Source organism: Vigna umbellata, chromosome 5, assembly GCF_029865625.1.
Source record: "Vigna umbellata cultivar VRB3 chromosome 5, Vumbellata_1.0, whole genome shotgun sequence".
NCBI lineage: Eukaryota > Viridiplantae > Streptophyta > Magnoliopsida > Fabales > Fabaceae > Vigna > Vigna umbellata.
The window spans coordinates 30,286,610-30,310,940 of record NC_142169.1 but is presented as its reverse complement, the minus strand read 5'-3'; the positions used below and the strand labels follow the sequence as shown (position 1 = coordinate 30,310,940).

The window sequence follows — 24,331 nt, the reverse complement described above, 5'->3', positions numbered from 1 at the left end:
CCAATTCAAGATGTAGTACAAACTCTGTTTTTTCTTTTAAAAGTGCTGATATTAATCTGTGGCATGTTAGGCTAGGCCACCCAGGACAAAAGGTTGTAAAACAATTATGTGAGAAGTTTCCTTACATCAAAATGGGTGCTGATGTAGTTTGTGACACTTGTCATTATGCTAAACAACACAGATTACCTTTTACTAAAAGCATTTCTCTCACTAATGCATGCTTTGATCTTATACATTGCGACATATGGGGTCCCCTCAAAACTGTTTCTGTTCATGGGCATAGATATTTCCTCACTATAGTAGATGATTACAGTAGGCATACATGGATTTTCCTAATGAACAACAAAGGACAAACTAGAGATTTACTGCAAAACTTCATTACTAAGATCAAGAACCAATTTGACAAAATGATTAAGATTGTTAGATCTGATAATGGACCTGAATTCAGTTGCATGAAATTCTACGATTTACATGGCATTATACATCAAAAAAGTTGTGTTGAGACACCTGAACAGAACTCTGTTGTTGAAAGAAAGCACCAACACATTTTGAATGTGGCCCGTAGTCTCTTATTCCAATCCAACATACCTAGTACTTACTGGTCATATGCTGTGGGACATGCTGTTTACCTAATAAATAGATTACCCACTCCCATTTTAAATAACAAGACCCCTCATGATTTGTTGTATAATCTTCCTCCCACTTATTTAGATTTAAGGTCTTTTGGGTGTTTGTGTTTTGCTTCCACTCTTGAGAATAATAGAAGTAAACTTGATCCAAGAGCTAGAAAAGGTATATTCCTGGGATATAAACCTGGTATGAAGGGCTATATTGTCCTTGACTTGAATACCAGGGAACTCCTCATAAGCAGAAATGTGGTGTTCCATGAAGACATCTTCCCTTACCAAAGCCAGCAAAGAAATGATGAAGATATAGACAATGAAGGTGACAAGGCTGACACTCTCAACGACCTGCTGGGAAATCAGTACGCTGAATTCAATGCCAGCAATGAAGAACAAACACAACAGGCTTCTGATAATGAAGAAAATGACCATGATACCAGAAGCAATCAGGAGGTTGGTGAGCAAAGGAGATCTCAGAGGACTAGAAAGACACCAGAATATCTCAAAGACTATGTTCATCAGGTCAATCAATCCTTAACTGTGAAGAACAATTTTAAAACTCCTTATCCGATTTCCAATTCATTATGTTGTGATAACTTGACAGAAAAACACTTGAGATATACTCTAGCTGTCACTGGAAATAAGGAACCTCAATCCTATAATCAAGCTAAGGAAATGACTGAATGGGTGGAAGCCATGGAAAGAGAAATTAAAGCTTTACAAGATAACAAAACTTGGGATTTAGTTCAACTTCCTTCAGGAAAAACCCCTATAGGGTGTAAATGGGTGTACAAGACCAAGTATAAAGCAGATGGTAGCATTGAAAGATTTAAGGCTCGATTGGTGGCAAAGGGATACACCCAACAAGAAGGAATTGATTATCTTGATACTTTTTCACCTGTGGCCAAGTTAACCACTGTCAGACTTCTCATTGCTCTAGCTGCTTCACACAATTGGTTTTTACATCAACTTGATGTTGATAATGCTTTCTTACATAGAGATCTCAATGAAGAAGTCTACATGGAACCACCCCCAATTCTAAACATTCAAAAGGGACAGGTTTGCAAGTTAAGAAAGTCTCTATATGGTCTAAAACAAGCAAGTAGACAATGGTTTGAAAAATTGTCTACTTTTCTAATATTTGCAAATTTTATCCAATCAAAATCTGATCATTCTCTTTTTATAAGAAAAACATCTACGAGTTTTACTGCTTTGCTTGTGTATGTAGATGACATTGTTTTAGCAGGAAATTCTATGATGGAAATCAACTGCATAAAAGAGTTACTTCACCAAAGATTTCACATAAAGAACTTAGGGGAACTCAAATATTTCCTTGGGTTGGAAGTGGCCAGATCAAAAAAGGGGATCCACTTATCCCAGAGAAAGTATGCTCTGGACATACTTGAGGAGACTGGAATGCTTGGATGCAAACCCTCTACTACACCTTTCCTAAGTGACACAAGCCCTCTGTATAAAACAGACAGCTACCTTGATGATCCTACTCTCTACAGAAGATTGATAGGGAAGCTTCTTTACCTTACAAATACTAGGCCTGATTTATGTTTCACAATTAATTTGCTTTCGCAATTTATACAAAACCCTACCAGTTATCACTATCGTGCTGCCCAACATATTCTCAGGTACATCAAATCCGAACCATCTCAAGGATTATTCTTTGCTGCTGATTCTTGTATGCAACTTAAGGGCTTTAGTGACTCTGATTGGGCCACCTGTCCCAACACTCGAAGATCCACCACAGGCTTCTGTGTCTTCCTTGGATCGTCCCTCATTTCCTGGAAGTCTAAGAAGCAGAAGACGGTCTCCAGGTCTTCCACAGAAGCTGAATACCGTGCTCTTGCTGCCACTGTATGTGAAATACAGTGGCTTCGTTACCTTCTACAGGACCTTCAGATAGAAGAATCCGGAACCCCTATTTTATACTGCGACAACAGGTCTGCGAGACACATTGCTCATAATCAGAGTTTTCACGAACGCACCAAGCACATCGAGCTCGACTGCCATGTCGTTCGTGAAAAGATACAAGAGGGCCTTCTCCATCTCCTTCCCATTCGATCCGACGAGCAACTGGCCGACATCTTCACAAAATGTTCGTACCGCGTCAAGTTCAGAACGATTGTTCCCAAGCTTGGACTGATGAGTATACACCGTCCAGCTTGAGGGGAGGCTTTTGAGTTTTGTCTGTTTTCCGTTACTGTGACAAGGACAGTTACGTTGTTTTAATTAGTTAGTTTTCTAGTTTATGTGTTCTGTTACTCTTTCCCGTTTTCCCTTTTTCTAGAACTCTATATATATTGTTGTAGACACTCCGCCAGAGGTAGAAGAATGAGAATAAGATACTCATGTTTTAAGAACTTACAGAAATAATAAAAGAATATTTTTTCTTACCGCATTTACTGTGCTGATCATCTTTTCCTTCTTCGCCGACGACCGCCGCTGCCCCCACCGGAAGTTCTCGCCGTCGTCCTCTCTGGAAACTTCCGGATGCTCCATTCTCTCTCTTCGCACATGATACCGTGTTTTGACACAAATGGGGTTGCTGATTTGGGAGAAGCGCTTTGTGCTTTCTTGGACTGAAACAAATTGGGCTGCCAACTTTAAGTGCACAGTGTTGGGCTGAGTTCAAAAATTTTAAATACAATTATATCCTTAAGTTAAAAAGATTTTTACTTTTACCCTATTTTAAATAATTTGAAACCCTAATTTTACTTTCCCAGCACCCAACCGCGAAACTCTCTTTCCCTTTCCCCATTTTTGTTTCACCTCCCCACCTCCCGCACTTCCATTCCTTTTTCTTCCCAGTTTTTTTTTTGGTTTGAAAGCTTCCATTGCCGCCGTGGTGTGAAGGAGCGTTGTCGCCGTGGTGTGGAGGAACATCGAGGAACGTCTAGAGCATCAACCAGCATGAGGAAGTATACATGATGTAACCTAATAAAATAAACTCTAAAATAAAAAACGTAACCTTTAAACGGGAGGTGACATCTTCAACGGATGTCAACATCCGTTTAAGGTAAAACGGATGTCGACATCCGTTTTTTCCTTAAATGGATGTCGACATCCGTTTTTTCCTTAAACGGATGTCGACATCCGTTTTTTCCTTAAACGGATGTTGACATCCGTTTTTTCCTTAAACGGATGTTGACATCCGTTGAAGGATGTTGACATCCGTTGAAGGATGTTAACTCCGTTTAAAGGTTTCATTTTTTATTTTAGGGTTTTATTTCAAGATTTATTCGAATACGAGGAAGCACTCAACGCACTGCACCACTCCACACACTACACACGAGAGGGAGACTGCTTGATAATTCTTTCCACCACCACCAACCTTTGCAACTTGTAGTATCTCACAACGACGAAAGAAAGAGAGGAAGAAATATAATGTTAAAATGAAAAAAAAGTATTTTACTCATGTACGGGACTAGAATAGGTTATTAATGAAATAGGTTGTGAATGGATAAAATTAAAAATAATAACCCTAAAAATAAAATTTTACTGAAGGACAAAATAGTAAAAGGGAGATGGAGGGAGAAATGTGTGATGATGGAGGAAGCAACACCCATACCTAAATAGCTCTATTATTAATAGTAATGGCAAATAAATTAAATAGTTATACTTATTTTTTTTTTGTCTATATCAAACTTCATGATAAACCTGCTTTTTCCGCATCCATGGTAAATAATTTTCTATTATTTTTTATTAAATAAATAATTAAATAATATAATAAATAAAACTAACATTCTAAATTATTCACAAACAAATACTGTGATAGACATAAAAGAAATACCATAATATAAATTCGTATCAAAATAGTACCATAAATAAATAATGAAAATTAACATAAATAAATAACATCATAGTAATTAACATAAATACATTTAACATTATTAAATAAATAAATAAATACCATAACCATATGATATCACAATAAACATTGATAAATTAGTAAATGCACGTAAATAAAATAATGTAAAATTAAATGAAGAACCTCATAAATAAGTAAAAATAAAGGCGAGACGAAATAAAATATAGAAACATGAAGAATAACTAAAATTATTTTAAATAAAATAACTATAAAATAAATAAATAAATACAAAAAATAGTTAATTAATTAACAAATACATCCACATACAAAACAAATGTTTAGTAAAATTAACCCACAACAAGAAAGAAAATAAAGACGTAAATAATAAATGAGCAAAGAAAAGGATAGATTTGGAATGGAATGGGAGTGTCTATATGAAATCAAAATTACTTTGTTTTTATTTGAATGCAATCATATGTAACAAATTGTGACTTTTCTTCCTTGTATATATCCATACACGTATTTACAAACTTGAGAACTGGATTAGTTAGTTTTTTTTGTGCTGCCACGTGTTACACATAATCTGGATCTTCCACGACACACAGCAAAAAAACATTATTCTACTTTTTTCTATCTAAAATCTGTCAATCTATTTATTTAAGGAATGTCACGTATCATGCAACCAACTTCAACACATGACACGTTCAGATTTCAATGTTTTATACGTAAAACATCATATCGTATATATAACGATATATGCAATGATAGTAATCTGAATTTACTTAAACCACAAGAAATATTATCTTAACATATTCTAAGAAAAAAAAATTAAAGTCTAAACATGGATTGTTCAGCTAAATTTGATACATTCATCGTCATAACAACACTAAAACTAGAGCATGGTAAAATTTGCGAATAACAAACAAAAGTTTGTATGTGGTTTGTAACAAAACGTTAAAATTTGAGTGGGTGATTTCTGGCCCATGTCGCTGTTCTGTATGGAAAATGGGTAGTTTTAATATGAAAAGGAAAAAGTAATATGTTATTACAGGTTGAAATTAGTGATTAAATTGAAATGTACACGTTGATATTTGATTTAGTGTTTTTAAAATGAGAATGTTGAAGCAGCGGGAGTATATATAGTAAGAAAAGGGGAAGAGGAGAAAGAAACGGTCCATTTGCAAAGGGTTGTGGGGAGGAGAGAAAGAGAGGGTTGAGGTGAAGATGAAGGGTGATCAGAAAGCATGGCTGAAGAAAGAGTAATAAAATGGTAATTTTTAATAAGAAAAGAGATAGAAACTAGAAACAAATTCTAGGGTTTCCAAATCATTCTTCCCTCCAAACAAAACACCCGCATTCTTTCCTCCCAAGAAAGCGGGTTCACCCTTTTCCCTCTTCCTCAACGGCATTTCTTCCAGGTTAATCTTCCTCTTCCATTTCTTCTTCTTTTTTTTGTCTTCAAAGTCACATCAGAGCGATCGGATTTTTGTTGTCTGTTGCTTGGAATGGTTTTACTTTTTCCGTTACGCAGTCATTGTAAATTTGTTTGTTTTTATTATTATTCATTTATTGTTATTATAATAACGTAATGACGTCACTTGATTGTTGTTTTATACCTTTGTTGGTAGGTTTATGTCTGATTGGGCGATTGATCCAGGAGAGAAGGTGCTTGGCAGGGAGGGAGGGGAGGAGGGTGGTTGTGTGAAATGAAACAATGAGGGAATATTGCAGATCTTTCCTTATGTTCTGCGTTTGTTGTAATCTTCGGTGAATTTTGTTTTTGTTTTGAAAAGGACTTAAGTTTGAATCATGGATTTGGAATCTTCTAGGGATTCGGTGAAATGTTGCAAGCACTGCGAATGTGGTTGTAGTGATTGCTCCATGGTAGCTCAATCTTCAAGGAATTCGTCCCGTTGTGTGAAAAGGAAACACAAGGAGTTGGAACGGGGCGGGAAATTCTCTGTGCCAGGGCCGGATTGCGATCCAGTGGCGCGTGTTGACATTGGAAATGAATGTGAAGCTTTACGGCAGGCTGTTAGCAGCCAACAACAATCAATACAGGATTTGTATGCTGAATTGGAGGAGGAGAGGAGTGCTGCCTCCTCGGCTGCGAATGAGACCATGTCAATGATATTAAGGTTGCAGAGGGAGAAGGCAGAGCTTCAGATGGAAGCGCGACAGTTCAAGAGATATGTGGAGGAGAGAACGGTTTACGATCAGCAGGAGCTTTTGTTGTTGGAGGATATGTTGTATAAGAAGGAACAGGCTATTCACTCGCTCACCTGTGAGGTGCAGGCTTATAAGCACAGGTTGATGAGTTTGGGCCTCACTGAATCCGAGGCAGAAGGTGATCAGGATGAATTTCCCCCTTACGAGTACCCTCCTTTGAGATGTAAGGCAATGCATACTTGTGCTGATACGGACAATGATGACATAGACATTGATAAATATGCTTTTGGCGAAACTCCTAAGGACAGATTGAGGAACTTAGAAAGTAGGATATCTCAAATGGAGAGAAGCCCCACTTATAGCCAGGTGGATGGGGAATTTGGTGCAAAAAATATTTTTGAGAAGGTGATAGTTGGACAGTCTCCAAGATGGACCAAACATTCCAGGAAATTTTCTTGTGACTCATCTTCACTGTGTCCGGAGTATATGGTGGATTCCCCTAGCGTTAGGAAGATGGATTCTCCCTCACAATCGGGTGACCTTCCCAACTTGAAGAAGATGGATAATGTATCCGAAGCTGGTGATGATATGATTGATAAAGTCTATACAATTGACTCCGAGTTCAAAACTGGAGTTAATGTTTGCGATGATTATGCAAGCACTCCAAGGGACTATGTTAATAACGCGGATTTTGAAGATCCATACGTAAAGAAGCTTTACATGAGACTTCAAGCACTTGAGGCTGATAGGGAATCGATGAGGCAGGCAATCATTTCCATGCGCACTGATAAAGCACAACTTGTTTTACTGAGAGAAATCGCTCAGGAATTGTGCAAAGAGATGTCAGAGCAAAAAAGAATGGCAGCGAGGTCCTTTATTGGCAGCTTCTCATTCTTGACAGTTTTCAAGGTGATTTAGAAACAATTGGTTTCTGGAAATTATATGATAACCTGGACTCGTATCCTATTTAATTAATTTGGCCCTTTTTTGCTCTAGTTTCCTTTGACATAATCTTTATCGATCTCATAATTGAATATTTTGTTAGGAGCCACACTTATTATATTTCATCTTCTTTTTATGTTTCAGTGGATTGCATCAATTGTTTTCTGGAGAAAGGAAGCTCATAAAATCAAGTAAGTTGTTCGTATCTTTAGTCTTTGTTTCAGAATTTGTATACCACACCCACTAGTGTCTAGTGTGATGGTGCCTGGGTGTTTAGTTGTTGAAAAGCGTAGTCTCCCGAAGTTAGCATAATCAACCGTAATTCACAACCACCTTAGACAGACATCGTTTATAGAAAACAATAGTGTAGAAGTTTTCTTATTATGCATAATGCATGAAAAGGGTGCTGTAACATTGATCCAGGCATTCTGGATTTCTGAAGTTTCTTTATTTCCTGTGAAATTTCACTGGCTGGCAATTGATGTTCAATGTGATAAATATAATTGTAATGAACATAATCTCTTTAAAAAAGTTACATTTCTAGTTTGCAATACGACTATCATTGGGTGTAAAAACCTTTGATTATAATTAATTCCTCATTAACTGCATTTTTATATATAGTCCTCTCGAAGCACAATTGAGTATAACAATTATAGTGTGTTCTTGTGTCTATTAATTATGATAGTATTTCTTACAAGTGATTTTAGCGGGTACATATATTTAACTGCAAAGAGAAAATTTTGTTTGAGTGATCCTAGAGTGATTGCTTGACTACAAATTATACATCATCTCAACTACTTGTGATTGTAGGTATATGTTCGGACTACCGTCTGACAGCGTAGGCTTGCTAATGCTGCTTGACAAAGGACCCCATGTAAGGTCATGGAGATATATTCAGAGAACACAAGTGGGAGAGTAGTTCTCCAATTATTGTTTTAGCTTACAGGGTAGGCTCATCCGTGGGGGTGGAAGCACCAACCGAGTCTTAATCACACTACAATATTTTTTTTTCTTTAGATTTTTCTTTCCAAAAGGGTGGTGACTTGTGCAGTATTCTTTTATTTCTTTTGTATGAAATTAAAATGTATTTTGTTGGTTGATTGGTGAAACTTGCATTCGACTAGGCATTAGAGCATTCTCCCTTGAATTTGTCGAAGTTGAGTCGAGGTACATGTCTTTGTAAGTTTCCTCGCCATACAGTTTCTATTCGATTTTCAATTTCGATTCTGGTAAGTGGGGTTCGGTTTGTTGAATCTATGGATTCTGTTATGTATAGAACTTTTTTGCAGTACTTTACTTTTTAACTCAACGATTTTGCAGTACTTTACTTTAACTCAAAACATGATCGTGAGGTATTCTGTTTATGGGAAAGATTTACTGTAACGGAAACAAGTCTTAAAAGATTTTGTCGAATTTGAAGTAATATCAAAGAACTGGATGGGTTGGTTGTATTTTAAAACATTGGGTAGCATCATCTTTCGTCATAGAATAAAGCCAAAGTTTGGTGTCATTTTTTTTGCATTTTTCACACATTCCTTTAAGGCATGGGGTGTTTTGAGTGTATATCCAGCAACTCGTTAACTTGACGAGGAAGGGCAGAGTTTAATGTATGACTATGTTTTTCCTTTCACTGACTGAAGTAGTGATCATACGAAATAAACAGACAAAATCTGTATAGCTAATATTATGAGCTCTATTCTATTGTAGCAGTGGTCTTCAGATTTTGACACTTTGTCTGCTTTTGATAACATTAAAGTTGTTTTCAAGGTTCTCCTCACTTAGATGACGAAAACAGAATGAAAATAGAAGTTAATTCTGATTCTTTCAACCCTGATTCCTATTCCCGGAAACATCTTCAAGAGGAAGATGAATTCTTAACAGTTTGATTTGTATCCCTCTCTTAGATTTTGCTGTGGTCTACGGTGTGACGAAAATTAGAGAGAAAATGTACATGGTAGTGTGTTATCTTTTATTTACTTTAAAAGAAAAAGAAAAGAAAAGATTAATTTAAACACTTGTAAAGGATACAATAAATGTATAATTTTTGTAGAATGAAGAAGTTTTTATTTTTATTTTTATTAAAAGAAAATTCATACATATGAATTTTGAAAAATATTATTTGTAATCCTTATAAAATTGTGGATTTTAGTTTAAATTACAGTAAAATATTTTTTCCATTTGTTATATTTGAAATCATTGATTTTTTGTCCTAATGTTCAATTTAGAATAGATAACAAATAACATATTTTTATAAATATTAAGAAAAAAGTATTACTCGAGTTGTTATTATTATAATATAATAAGAGTTATTTGAAATATTCAAGTTTTCGTTTAACACATGTCATATAATAAAAATAATTTTATAGAGACTATAAAAGCACTATAGAGATCAAAATAAAAAACATATTTATTTTATATAAAATAAAAACACGTTTACTTAATTTTTGTTATGAATAATTATAATAATTGTTTTTCTTTTTTATATTTCATTTTTAATTCTGCTATAGAAATGATAGTTTTTGAGTTGTTTTTAACTCCTGAGAGTTATATTGTATTTGGATCTATAAATAGGAGACTATTTTTTGTCAAAAATATACAAAGGAAATCATTTTAATTTATTCTCTATTGTTCTCTATTGTTCTCTTGTCTATTATATAGTTTAAGTTCATATTTTTATAATATGTTATCAATCGAAAAAAAAACTCATACTTTTTAATTTATATTTTGGGTTAGTTGTGACTCTATTTCAAATTTCATTTAAATTTCTAGTTAATTTATCATTAAAAAATTATATTGCTAATTTTATAATTATTATCACAAACAATTGTTAAAATAATTATGAGATCTAAATAAAAGATCTTGAAACTCACTCCATTGATAGTGTTTCATTTTCTGGTGAACTCAATGATTTTTTATTAAAAATGGTTATGGTCCAAATTAATATGATTTTGAAGAAAGTTATAAAATAATGAACCTTTCTCATCAAATATGGAAAAGTAATATGAAAAAACAAAATTGAGGAAATGACAAACTACGTTTTTTATGTAATTTCTCTGATGGTAAAAAACATTAATATCTTATATCTTGTTGAAACTTACAAAAAAATATAAAAATACGTTTTGTTTATGAATATGGTAATTAATTTTGATTGTGAATACAATTCATTCTTATTTTGTTGATTTCTTTGACAATTTTGAAAATTGAAATAGAATGAGAATCGCAAAACATAAAAGATGATATGAAATTCTTAAAAAATAAAACGTAATTTTTCTTTTCTTTGATTATAATATTGATTAATAGATGATTTAATGTTTTCTTTTCTTTTATCCACAAGGTGCATTTAAATTGAATTCAGGATGGCTAGTTATTACATTGTAGAGAAAGTTTGCTATAATATGGATTAAAATATAAAACTTGTTTACCTTGTCTTAATTTTACTTTTATATTAATAATCATATGTTATTGGAATAACACTTCATAATCAAGAGTTCTATAGAGGTAATGCAATTTTGCAATCCTAAAATATGAATGTTAAAATGTGTCAAAGAACATTTTTCTATGCCGTCAGGTTTCCACCATATGCGGAGCTTCAGGATGAGAACAAGGAAAAGCATCAGAAACAGAAAAGCAACCACAGGAAACTGCATTTCCATATCAAAAGAGTTAGCAAGTCTAGTAGAACAAGAACATGAAGAAGTTGTGATATGAATTAAAAACCTTGAAAAATATTGTAAAATGTAGAGTATAAAAGTTAATAGATATATCATGTACGAGCATAATAATGATATGATTTGTTGTTGCAGAACATGAGCTACAACAGTGGTAGCAACTCAATTCTGAAAACGCTGAGGCTGAAGAATCCGAAACTTGTGCTGTTGGAGAGTTGTTACAGTGTTGAGGACCTCAAAATCGTCCATGCCCATTTGCTAAGAACAGACCTTTTCTTCGATGTCTTTGTAGCAAGTCGCCTTGTTGCTTTCTGCGTACACTCAACTACCAACTTGCTTCATTACGCCTCAAGGGTTGTCTCCCAAATAAAAAATCCCAACCTTTTCATCTACAATGCTCTCATCCGAGGCTTTTCCACCAGCCGATGCCCACAAAATTCTTTTCACTATTACATCAAAGCAATACGCTTTGGTGTCATACCTGATAATATCACTCACCCTTTTTTGGTTAAAGCGTGTACTCAGTTCGAGTCTGCACCTATGGGCATGCAAGCACACGGTCAAATTATTAAGCATGGATTTGAACTAGATTTTTTCGTTCAAAACTCCCTACTTCATATGTATGCAACTGTTGGGGACATAAAGGCTGCAAGGAGCATTTTTCAGAGGATTGGTAGGTTTGACGTGGTTTCATGGACTAGCATGATCGCAGGGTACCACAGGTGTGGAGATGTTGAATCTGCACGTCAACTGTTTGATAGAATGCCCGAGAGGAATTTGGTGACCTGGAGCACGATGATTAGTGGTTATGCTCGGAACAATTATTTTGACAAGGCGATTGAGTTGTTTGAGGCTCTTCAGGCGGAAGGGGTGGTGGCTAATGAGACTGTGATGGTTGGTGTCATATCTTCTTGTGCTCATTTGGGGGCTCTTGCAATGGGGGAGAAAGCTCATGACTACGTGATGAGAAATAACTTAAGTTTGAATCTGATTCTTGGGACAGCTGTGGTTGATATGTATGCAAAATGTGGGGACCTTCGGAAAGCTCTTAAGGTTTTTGAGCAACTGCCGGAAAAGGATGTGCTTTGTTGGACAGCTTTGATTGCTGGACTGGCCATGCATGGTTATGCAGAGAAAGTACTGTGGTATTTTTCAGAAATGCTGAAAACGGGGGTGGTCCCAAGGGACATTACGTTTACTGCAGTGTTGTCAGCTTGCAGCCATGCAGGAATGGTTGAGAGGGGTTTGGAAATATTTGAAAGCATGAAAGAAGATCATGGAGTGGAGCCAAGATTGGAGCACTATGGGTGTATGGTTGATCTTCTTGGTCGTGCAGGGAAGTTTGGAGAGGCAGAGAAGTTTATTCTCGAAATGCCTGTGAAGCCAAATGCTCCAATATGGGGAGCACTGCTAGGAGCATGCAGAATTCACAAGAATGTAGAAGTCGGGGAAAGGGTGGGGAAAATTTTGTTAGAGATGCAACCAGAACATAGTGGTCATTATGTGTTGCTCTCGAACATATACGCTCGTGCAAATAAGTGGAAAGATGTTACTGTTATGAGGCAGATGATGAAGGACAATGGAGTAAGAAAGCCACCTGGATACAGTCTCATCGAAGTAGATGGAAAGATTCACGAATTTACAATTGGAGATAAAACACACCCGGAAATAGAGAACATAGAAAGAATGTGGGAAGATATAATACTCAAAAAAATAAAACTAGCAGGGTATGTTGGAAATACAGCGGATACAATGTTTGACATTGATGAAGAGGAAAAGGAAAGTGCACTTCACAGGCATAGTGAGAAGCTGGCCATTGCATACGGAATCATGAAGGTTCGGGCTCCAGCACCCATTCGGGTCGTTAAAAACTTGCGTGTCTGTGAAGATTGTCACACTGCTACTAAGTTTATTTCAAAGGTTTTCCAAGTAGAGTTGATAGTGAGAGATCGAAATCGATTCCATCATTTTAAAGAAGGCACGTGTTCTTGTAAGGATTACTGGTGAAACAACAATCTCACGTATTACTACGACCATGGTTGTAGATTTAGCACAACCGGATCAAATCAAATGAATGAAGTTTCTCAAAATTATTAAATCTGAACTTTAACTAATTTGATTATATGATCAACGTTTTACTAATTTTAAAACTTTTTAAAATTTACATATTGAAAGCCTTTTTTATTTAGACATCTACTTTTAAACTATTGTAGTCAGGTTTACATGTGTTTATCAACCGACCTCCATTATCTTTTAGTCAAGTTTTAGGGTAGATAGTTTCTGAAATTCATAGTTTTCATAGAGTCTTTTGAGGGTGAGAGGTCTGCAAAGTATAGGGTTCTACGATGTTGGCAGCAGGAGTCTCCTTTAGCGAGTGCAAAGAAACCGTGAAGGGAGTCTTGGGCTGTGGTCTGCAAAGAGTCTGGGTGGGGCTTAGGATTCTCACGAGTGCAAAGTAACCGTGAGCAACCCCATGGTATAGATTCCTTGTACCTCACTTTGTTGAATTCAATACAATGCAGTTTCTGCTTTCTCGTTCAATATCCTTTTCCAATTTCCAGCTTTTACTTTCTTTTTATCTTTAATTTCTGCAGTTTCTCTAAGTTTCTTGTACTGTATTTTACGTTTATTGTTAAAATTCTGTGTTTGCTTTACTATTTATGTTGTTTACCACATTTCTGCATTGCTAGTTCGAAAATAGTGTAAATAGATGATATTTCCTTCACATCTTGCCATAGGTTTTAATGTTTAGCTCTTGCTTTCTTGGTTTATAGTGTAGTAGTTACCATGCCACGTTAATTTTCTTGTAGGCTACGCATGATTCAGAATTGAGAATTTAATTTGTTTGGGGAATTAATGAGAACCTGCACATATCAAGTTTCTGAAATAGAATCTGTAGGACGCCAAAGTGGGCCTCTGTCTTCACTCAATATGGCTTCTTGAGCCAGATTGAGATTCAATTGACCAAATAGATCGAATACTCAGTTTTGGGTTTTGCTCTGTTGAACGAGTTCTGCATTTTACTGTCATTGGTTTTTTAAATTCTGAAAATGTTCTTTTGATTGCTGTCTTTGCAATTTGCTTAGTTTCGTGAGTAGTGGTTGCTTGGTAGTTTTGAATTCTTTGAAAGCTTGTCCATATCCGGTAATCTATATCATCATAATTACAGTGCATTGATTCTGCAACTGCATCATATTTCTGACTTTAAACTTCTTGCACTGCATGCATTTTAAATTCCAGTTTTATGCATATACTTGATACCCAATTGAAGACTTTAAGTCTTGCGCATGTTCTGAATTGATCAGGTTTCAATTAGTGTCTTTCTTTATGCATAGAATAGGTTTCTATAATTTGCATTCTAGTTCTAGACTTCAATTTCTGATTCAGCATTGCATATTTCTTAAATTTCCAGTTTTAACAAGTTTTAACTAGTACCCATTTAAGGTCATACAGTTCTTTGCATTTGCTGCACTAATTAGATAGTTCTAGGATTAATTCATCTTGCATTTGCACCATATTTGAATCAGTTTTTCTGCATAATAGGTAATTTTACAGATCAGGACAATTTTACTGCCACATTAACTCAGTTTTGGCTGGTTTAAATGTAATTTCTGCTTTCATGCATAGCATCCAGTCAGCCTGTATATCTCACGCAAATTGCACCATTTAACACCTGTTCAAGTTGAGATAATGCATCTGCACAGCCTAGCTGCAGCACTTGAAACCTGATTTGAATCTTAGACTTAGGCTGTCATGCATTTTATTTTATTGCTGCCAATTTTTTTTTCCAACTGTGATTTTTATAGTGCTTTCAGTCTTGAATCATGCGTTGCATCTCCGGTTTCATTTCAACATTATAAACTTGTATAAACCATCTTAATCGTATTTTAAACTCTTTTTACAGAATTTTGCACATTGCATACCTATAGCACACAGCATTGATATTAAATAATATGATAGATGCAGTACATTAGGTCACTTAGGTTCCACACAAGCATTATAGTTCTAAGTATATTTTTTCATAAATCTGAAACATTGCTTCTGCCCATTTAGGTGTTAGTAGGCAATATTCATTTCTACATACATTTCTTGCATTTAGCATGCATTGTCCATGCATAAACATCATTTTCAGCTTGTCCATGACACTGCATCTGCATTCAACAGTTTTAGAACCCATATTTTGTCATTAAAATAGTTCTAGTGCAGTCAAAATTGCATTTTTGGGTTTTGAAACCAGATTTTTAGTTCTACATCTATTTTCTGTAATTGAGTTTCATAATTCATGCACATTGATTAATCTGGACTTGTTTAGGCATTCATAAGTAGTTCTGCATTTGTACCAAAATTCCATTTAAGAAGCTATTAAAAAGGCTAGTTTAGGTTCACTTGCATGCATTCTGCTTTTAAACTTGTTTTCGGCATTTTAGTTGCATACCTTTCATTCACTAGGTCAATTAGATAGTTGCCTGCATTCTTGCATCTTCCGTAGCATTACATATTTTCACAGCATATTTTTAGTTCATTTAAGTACATTCTTTCCTTCTGCGACTTATTTTCTTTGTACATTTCTTTTTACATTTCCCCCATTGTTTTCATTGCATTTAGCAAGGATAAAACTACAAATTAATGCTTAAATATTCCATCTCCTAGGACTCATACCGTTTCTTACCTAAACTACATTAGGGGAAAATTAGGAGTTTTGCTGACTTGAGACAACTACATGGGTTTTAACAAATTGGCATAGTTGCCGGAAAGATGACAATTTAAGTATTTATTTTATATAGTTAGCCTTACAATTGTTTTTTGAGTATGTTTCTTATTTTCCTAATTTTTTTATAAAAAAAAATCTGTAAATATGTTGGCTTTATCGGTTATATATTTTTTCCTAGTAAAGAAATCATGTTTACTACAACTTATTGACATACTTATTCAAATTGTTAAATGATTAATATATTACATTTTTATAAAATAACATCTCAATTAAAACCATTTTTCCTGAATATAGTGATCCAAGTCTAAGCAATCCAACAGTAGATCAAATTGATTTAATTCAAAATATTTAAGAAAATAAATTAAATCAACAACTCCTAAACATATCCATTTACAAATGCATAAACTTGAGACGTCAATTATGGATGGATATGAAAATCATACAAACGAATAAATAAAGGTTTGTTCAAAATGAAATTTAAAGCAGCCAGAACTTTTGCATCTACTCAATCATTGTCCCAATAATAAGTTCCAAGATTCTTTTATACACTGATAATTCAAATAAATAATCATAAGATTGTTTCACGGAAGGATTGAATCAATGAGCACAAATACATAAATTTGCAGTGTTGAGTTAACTTGGGCAAATTACATCTTTAGTACAAAACTTTTGAATGTACGTATACAGACACAATGAGTTTGACAGTTTGGAACTCAAGGTCATAGTTTCTTAATCGTGATTAAGATGCTTCAATGCATCAATTGCCAAAATTTGCTACTCACTGATGACATGGATATTACGTTTGCTTGGTAAACAAGATGTTCCAGTAGTTTTGGATTTAGAAGTACAACACCCCATTAATTTTTTGGAGGGTCATCCAGTAGTCATTAAAATAAATTAACGGATACATGTAAGTTCTTTGTTTTGACAAGATTATACAGGCGATAGAGATGCCGTATAAGATCCATCAATGTATCTTATGCCTTTTAATGAAGATGAACACATTCGAGAAGTGACTACAGTTTCTGGAATGCCAAAAGTATTTATGTGTTCTTGTAAACTTTCACTATCTACAGCTTCAGATTTCTCCTTCTCACAAATTGATTTCAAGGCAACATTCAATCCAATTGAGCTAAAATCCGTAGCAAAACTGTAAAGCATACGATAAACAAACATCATTAAGGTTTCAAACAACTATGTATGTTACAACTGGATTATGATGTAGAAATTTATGACATTGCATAAATGCTTATGAAATTATTCTCACTAGATACAACTCACTGTCACTCAAACAATTGGCAAGTTTCTAAAAAAAGGGAAAACAACTATGTATGTTACAACTGCATTAAGATGCAGAAATTTATGACATTGCATAAATGCTCATGAAATTCTTCTCACTAGATACAGTTCACTGTCACTCGAACAATTGGCAAGTTTCTAAAAATAGGGAAAGATGGAAATATTCCTAAATCCTTATAAAATTTCATTGGATATCTACCCAACTTTTATGATTCGCATACAAGGTTCATTACCAAAGTTCAACCATAAACAATATTGAAACTGCATTTGACCACATGAAATTATCCTATTGAAACAGTTCAAATTAGTGCAAAAAAATTCTCCAAATAAAGGCTATTCATACCTTGCTTCAAAGCTTCTTCCCTCAGAAGACATCAATGCACACATACGACAAATAATCCAAGGTGGAAGAAGAGTATCCTTAATTTCAATGGTACAAAGGCCATCAGACGATCCTTGTATAGGCTCCCCATCTTTCCATGTAGACCCATTATAAGATGCAGCCATGTCCTCAGCTCTTCTTGTCTCTGTGAATTTAATCTGAAGCAAAAGTATAGGAAGTCCAATTATTTAAATAGTTAGCATTGAAAAAGAATTATTGCAGCTTCAAACAAAGTGGTCACAATTGAATTTTCATATGGATTCCTACACTAGGTTTCCTATAAAATAACACATTACTGAAACTGCCCTGCCCAAATACACAAACCTAGAAACTAGAGCAGCTATTATAACAATAACATTGAAAACCTAAAAATATTATTAAGATTACTTGCTTATAAAAGAATGGAATGATAGTTCAATGATCAACTTAAATTTTGCAAATTATAGAAACAAAGTACATGAAAAATAAAAAGGAAAGAAAATGAAATCAAGAACATACATCCGGAGAAGACAAAGCAGAATTTTGAAATGGCACAGGGGAGCACAAAACAGGAGTGTCCATACTAGATAGTGAAGTCAAGAGAAACCTGCAAAATGTTAGTCAGCAACAAAATTAAAAATACAGAAGGAAACATCAAATAAATCTGATTTAATATAGATTAATGAAGCAGACCAATGAACTTCCTACAAGCAAGATGAGTTAATTTCAATGTGTTTCATAGTAAAACTTTCCAAAATAATATTTATTTTTCGTAAACTTCACACTAAGCTTACAAATAATATATCATTTGACAAGAACTTACATAACAAAATATGAAATCTGATACCCAACATGTAATTGTTTATCAAAACATGTCAGTCTGAAAAAAAAAAAACTGAAATCTAAAAGAAAGAGGTTGGTCACCTATAATTTAGTAATAGGTCATATAAAGCATGTACATTGTTGTTTCCACTAAATACCAGCAAAGATTGTGGACTATTATCAACTTCGGAGAATGACCTTAATCGCCGAATCTGCATTATTTGAGATAACAAGCACCAATTAATATAAAGTATACATTAAAAATAAATACAGAATTGGAGCTGGGGAGAAATCAGTTAATTGATAGACTTACTCTCAACACCATAATATACACCAAAAGGAAAGCCAACTAGTAACAAGAAGTGAAAGTGTGAAAGACAATTACCAATTTAAAAAATACATTTTATTAATGAATCTTTTAACCATCAACTAGTTCAGTTCAATTTAGACATACAAGTAAAAATTAACACTTTTAATAATTTAATAACACTAGGAGATCATTAAAAACATGTTTACAAGCAATTTTAAATTAAACTCCAAATAGTTGAGTTAATGTTAACCAGGACCCAGAAGTGACAGATGTTTGGTTTCAATATTCAGTGCAAATTTATCAATAGAATCAAAAAACAATGAGCATGCTATGAAGGAATTGATCATTTCAATCATTCAGATATTAGTACAAACATCACCAGGAAAACAAGCATTGTATAAATAGCATACACATACAAACCTGTCCTAAGTTTTGCTTCTCTATCTCTGACAGCTCAACTAGATCCTCAGTTGCAACCTGTTCCACTTTCGAATGGCAAAGAGGCATAGAGAAACAGACATCCTAATAAAGGGTATAGAACCAAAATAATATTCAGAAATCATCAAAAAAATGAAATATTAATGCCAAAAATATAGTTTTATAATAATAACATCAACAACGATGCAGTGATAAAGAAGTTTTGCTGAACAAACACTACAGACAAAGGCCATAAAACAACATGAGTACTATATGGAAAACTACATTTGAAGTCCAAATGCTAACAGTAGCAAAGTCATAAACAAAGTACATCCCTGTAATATGAGTAGCTTACATGCTCTCTTAGCAATGATCTTAAACCTTGGGTTGACTGAGAGATATAAGCATTGCACAAACATTTGGATTGCCCAGAGCTGTCACCACCAGTAAACATCACCACAAACTGAGCAGTACAAACTACAAAATAAAAAGAAAAAAATAGCAACCGCAACATTCAATATTCCAATATAAAAAGGCAAATGTGCTACTACAAAATAATACATAATGAAGTTGGAAGGTTCAACCAATAGCCAACTTAATTATGCATCAATAATACCATAAGAAATCAAGAACCTATTTCAAAACAAACAAAAAAATGCTCTTTAAACAGAAACAAATTAAATTACATCTCACAAGGGGTCAAACGAAATTCCAGAATAGAAAAGGCAATATAAAAATGCATCAAAGAAATGAATTATATTCGACAATTACCATAGAAAAGGCTACAAATGTCCTTCCGAAGCATATAATATAGGTCACGAAAGGATTCTTCCCAAGCTACTTGTCGTTTCCTTAAGAAATCCAATTCTATTGCATAAGGCAGAGGAAAGAAAATAAGGATAATTGAGAAAGGAAAAGTAGAAAGAAGAAACCATAAATTGGCATGCTGAAAACTGATTCACAACCTCCATCTGATGTTGATGAGCTCAAGACTGATATCAGAGAAGGTGGTAGAATGGATTGAGGATACATCCATGAATGTAGACCATAACCTCTCACATTTTGACTCTTGAAATAACTATTCTGAAAGGCTAACTGAGGCATGGTGCCACGCATAACTGACCTATATCATGAAATTTGAAAGTCAAAATAGCATTAAACAAGAATGGACTTCAAGGATAGTTGCCACTAGAGCAAACAAGAAAAGAAAAAACTACACAAAACTCATAAAAATAGGTGCTGCAACTTCAAAATACATAGAAAAACTGAAGAGAATAGTTCCCTGTTCAACCTATCAATCTAAGCCAAACAAGCTCTGTATATGGACTAAACAGTTTTTCATAATAGAAATAATAAAAAAACTAATGTTAGCATACCATGGCTACTTAAAAATAAAAAAATAGGGTGTTATACAAGCATTAGGCACCCTGGTTTACAAACAATGAAAACCTTGAAATCATGATATATCTCACATGCATGATAAATGCCTTAGTTCTATCAACTACTCTATTACAATATCAAATGTCAATATTTTTCTTATCAATTTCTGAAATGTCATGAAACTAAAATCTCACCATATAGCTCTACCTCATCATTATTTTTAAAATGTTTCACCCACAGTGCATCTATCAGCATTGAGTATAAAATCAGAATATCTTCCTTAAAATGATTAAGGAAACATAAAATACCACACCTTTCAATATATAAACCACAAATCCCAGTCTAAAGGCTTTTTAATTCAGTCAGGTGCAATTACTTCATCACAACTTAAGACTCACCTGTTCACAGATGACGATACAATTCGCATACTGGTTTTTAAAGTAAGATCCAAAGGGACCTTCTGGCCAATTAAATTGCATTCAGACAAGAAATTTCCTAAAACAGGGTGTCCATCAGCCAAATCAGCAGTTTTGTCATTAGCATAATGTTCTTCAGGTGCAGCTAGTCCTCTTAATGCTTTTCCCTACAATTTATTATTGTTGCAATTAATAACCTGATAATGAGAATCTAAAGTACAAGTAAATAGTTGAGAAAGGGTCAAACACGGTCTTTGTATACCAGGTCAATAGCACCTGAGCCACAACATATATCAACGGCTGCTGAAAGTTCAGAAACACTGCGAAATTTCCCTTGACTGCACTTTCCAAATGTTTGACAAGGTTGTAAGACGCTATCTTTGCCAGGCTCAGAAGACACATCAGAAGTCTTTGGGCTGACAACAAATTTGGAACAAGATCAGCATTGGTAAAACAAGACCATGGGATCAAGCAAACAACAGGATTATCAGGCAAACCATGAATTTTCTTGCTGTCTCTTAGCCTCCAAAATCGAAAAAACTGAAAGATTTTTCAGATTACTTGTTTGTTCCAAGGATGGAATACCCTGAGCACAGTAACAAGATTTCATTGTTCAGTAACAACAACATTAACATCTAGGGATCATTGATTTGGGAAGATGTCAATTGAATAAACTAAATGAGCCATGAGTTGGGCAAAAAAATAGTAACCTTTGAGTTTTCTTTTCCAGATGCAATTTTAAACCTGGGCTTTTTTGCAGCAAATACTTCATCAACCCGTGTGTTAGTGTATCTAGGGGGCTTCCATAACCCTGTTCTTTTTAATCCATTGCTCACCTCAGTGGTCCTGCAAACATAAATCAAAAGTTCTCAGTAAATTATGAAATAATAGATTAAAAGAGAAACAGAAGCTTACTTAGCAGTATCAGCCAAGGGGGGTGGAGATTCAGCATTATTATCCAGAAAGCTTGCCCGTTTCAATAGCTCTCCCTGTCAAGAATTTACAGTATGATAATGATATCTACATTTTTGCTCCGCTACAATTAAATGCTAGTTATCAATATGAACAGGGAGACATTGTTGTACGAATCTTAAATTTAAATGTGCTATGACTATACACTGAGGGGTATGGCAGCATCCATTTCGGTTGAAACGATAAATGAACATATACAATTACATGATGAATAATAGAGATGTAATGAAATATGTCACAAACTATAATTCTAAAGTTCGCTTCAAGACAGCCTTGAGAGCATACAGCAAGCCAAACAAAATGCACTCATACAAATCATCCTTGCACGGATAAAAATGAATTATATACCACAAAATATGTAACCATTACGGCAGAAATCATGCTCGGACATGGATGATGAACTACTTTAACTTAAACAGCTTCCATTGTAATAATCACAGAAATTGAAAGCTAGAATAAAAGTCCAGACAAATACTTAAGGTCACAAGTTCAGCAACCAACCCTGAGTTCCGAAGGTGTCTTCTTCTTAACCATAGGTCCACTTTTCAAAGGCACCGAACCAATTCGATGAGAACTCGGTTTAGCCACCTTTGCCATGCCTCGTTCCGCTATGCGTACTTTTACCAACCAAGCGTCATCGAGATTAATCTGTAAGTGCAGATTCAATGAGCAAGAAAGAAAAAAATTACAATAGAATTAACAAATTGCACAATGAGAGAGCAAGTTTTGTGTGCTGAAAATTGCGGTAGCAGATGAGGGCATGTAGAAGGATAGCTTAGGTTTTCAAATTTGAATTGAATAAAGGTGAATCAGAAGCAGGAGGAAAAGGAACAAACCAAATAGAAAGGAGGTGAATCGTGACGTGCGATACTCCACGGCGGACGGTGTCGTATGGGTTCCTGCGAAGCAGAGGATGGGGGAAGATTGAGTGAGAGGTAGGGAGAGCGGGACCTTGTTGAAAATGAATAGTTCACTCTTCTTGTGCTTTTACATTTTAAAACGAAATTTTTCATTTCCCTCCTATTTGTGACAGGTCACTGTGGTGGTCAGAACAGTTTTAGCTTTTGTAAGCCATTTGCTTTCTACACCTCCATAATTGTCCTGTACACTCCCAATGGTGCAAAGTTCAAGATGCAAGTCAGGCCGTTCTTGTCCAGAAGCAAATTCGAAAATTTCATTTGCAAGACTGCGCGTACGTTTATTAAATATAAGATTTTAAATGAATAAAAAAGATAAATTATTTATTTCTTTATAACATAAATATATTATAATGTGAATTATTTATTTTTATTAAAATTTTATTTCTCTAAACATTTTACTTACTTTTTAAATATGTAAAATTCAAAATTAATAAGTGTTATAATAATATTTTTTATCATATGTGTTTGATTTCTCTATTTATATCTAAGTTATAAAATCTTTTTAATCTATATTAGAATATGGTAAGAGGACATAGCCGGCACAGATTTTATTGTCCATCTCGTCCTCCATCTTATTCTCATATTCAACTGGTCAAATTTACATTGATGTTGATAACTGATACATTCATACTTATTTTCTTATGATTTTAATATTAATTGTTTTTTAAGAAAATATTAAAAAATATATTATCAAATGTTTTATATAAAAAATTAGCAAATATTAAAACATAATGAATGACTGTATAGATTTTAAATTGAAATGGTAAATAAAAATTAGATAAAAGGAAAACAATTGTATAAAAATATTACACAAATACACATAAATAAAATTTTATTACAGTCAAAATATTTATTAATTTTAAAAACGTTATGAAATAAAATTAATGTTAAAACGTTTTCTTAAAAATTTTGAAAAAAAAAATATAAATATGTTAATGTTGTTTTGCATTTTATATATACGGTTGAACATTTTTTTTAAATTATAATATTATGTTATAAGATAATGATATTTGTAACATAATTTAAGTTAATATATAAAATAAAAGTATATTTGCTAATAATTACAAAAAGTTTATGATTCAATTTCAAATATGTTTAATGACATCATCATAATCATAATCAATTATTGTATTTAAAATATCTAAAAAGTTTTTTATTTTTATGAAATTTATTATAAAATAAAAAATAATAAAAACTTACTATATTTACAGTTTCATAATATATGTAATTATATATATATATATATATATATATATATATATATATATATATATATATATATATATGGGTTTGTTAACGCGCTTACGTTTATTTTTCAGTCAAAAATATTTTTGTATATAATGGATTCTGAGTTTTAAGGCAAGGATATTTTAATAATTTTCATTCTCAAAACTAAAAAGAAACATCCAAACCCTTACTTACCTCTCTAATTCCTCTCAACGCTTTTTGTTTCATCTCTTTCACAAAAAAAAGATTTTATAATGAATTTTCATTTTATAAT

At 33.8% G+C, this 24,331-nt stretch overlaps 3 protein-coding genes across 3 annotated transcripts; 2 read left to right on the top strand and 1 right to left on the bottom strand.

Annotated features, from left to right (window-relative positions):
- The first annotated feature begins 5,576 nt into the window (after window positions 1–5,576).
- Window positions 5,577–8,807, top strand: LOC124828311 (myosin-binding protein 7). The gene is made up of 4 exons (XM_047301571.2): window positions 5,577–5,861; window positions 6,072–7,521; window positions 7,699–7,745; window positions 8,365–8,807. Exons 2-4 carry the CDS (start codon window positions 6,253–6,255, stop codon window positions 8,471–8,473), a joined length of 1,425 nt encoding a protein of 474 aa, XP_047157527.1. The 5' UTR covers window positions 5,577–5,861; window positions 6,072–6,252; the 3' UTR covers window positions 8,474–8,807.
- A 2,299-nt stretch (window positions 8,808–11,106) lies between these two features.
- Window positions 11,107–13,763, top strand: LOC124828310 (Pentatricopeptide repeat (PPR) superfamily protein). The gene is made up of 2 exons (XM_088115205.1): window positions 11,107–11,250; window positions 11,358–13,763. Exons 1-2 carry the CDS (start codon window positions 11,113–11,115, stop codon window positions 13,227–13,229), a joined length of 2,010 nt encoding a protein of 669 aa, XP_087971331.1. The 5' UTR covers window positions 11,107–11,112; the 3' UTR covers window positions 13,230–13,763.
- A 2,762-nt stretch (window positions 13,764–16,525) lies between these two features.
- Window positions 16,526–22,903, bottom strand: LOC124828309 (downstream neighbor of Son). The gene is made up of 15 exons (XM_047301569.2): window positions 22,747–22,903; window positions 22,412–22,558; window positions 21,854–21,927; window positions 21,649–21,784; window positions 21,436–21,524; window positions 21,201–21,354; window positions 20,921–21,105; window positions 20,108–20,265; window positions 19,914–20,009; window positions 19,498–19,619; window positions 19,146–19,247; window positions 18,518–18,627; window positions 18,113–18,200; window positions 17,576–17,772; window positions 16,526–17,083 (listed from the first exon to the last, which is right to left on the bottom strand). The coding sequence occupies exons 2-15, from the start codon at window positions 22,505–22,507 to the stop codon at window positions 16,867–16,869; spliced, it is 1,824 nt and encodes a 607-aa protein (XP_047157525.2). The 5' UTR covers window positions 22,508–22,558; window positions 22,747–22,903; the 3' UTR covers window positions 16,526–16,866.
- Window positions 22,904–24,331: the final 1,428 nt, after the last annotated feature.

Bases quoted from the DNA above. Each gene is read 5' to 3' on its own strand.
- LOC124828311 (XM_047301571.2), top strand. From the start codon at position 6,253: ATGGATTTGGAATCTTCTAGGGATTCGGTGAAATGTTGCAAGCACTGC. The intron at 7,522-7,698 runs GTGATTTAGAAA...TTTATGTTTCAG, and splicing joins CATTCTTGACAGTTTTCAAG to TGGATTGCATCAATTGTTTT. The intron at 7,746-8,364 runs GTAAGTTGTTCG...TTGTGATTGTAG, and splicing joins AAGGAAGCTCATAAAATCAA to GTATATGTTCGGACTACCGT.
- LOC124828310 (XM_088115205.1), top strand. From the start codon at position 11,113: ATGCCGTCAGGTTTCCACCATATGCGGAGCTTCAGGATGAGAACAAGG. The intron at 11,251-11,357 runs GTTGTGATATGA...TTGTTGTTGCAG, and splicing joins TAGAACAAGAACATGAAGAA to AACATGAGCTACAACAGTGG.
- LOC124828309 (XM_047301569.2), bottom strand. From the start codon at position 22,507: ATGGCAAAGGTGGCTAAACCGAGTTCTCATCGAATTGGTTCGGTGCCT. The intron at 21,785-21,853 runs GTAAGCTTCTGT...TTATGTTTGCAG, and splicing joins CCCTTGGCTGATACTGCTAA to GACCACTGAGGTGAGCAATG. The intron at 20,266-20,920 runs GTGAGTCTTAAG...TTCATGATATAG, and splicing joins GTATCGTCATCTGTGAACAG to GTCAGTTATGCGTGGCACCA.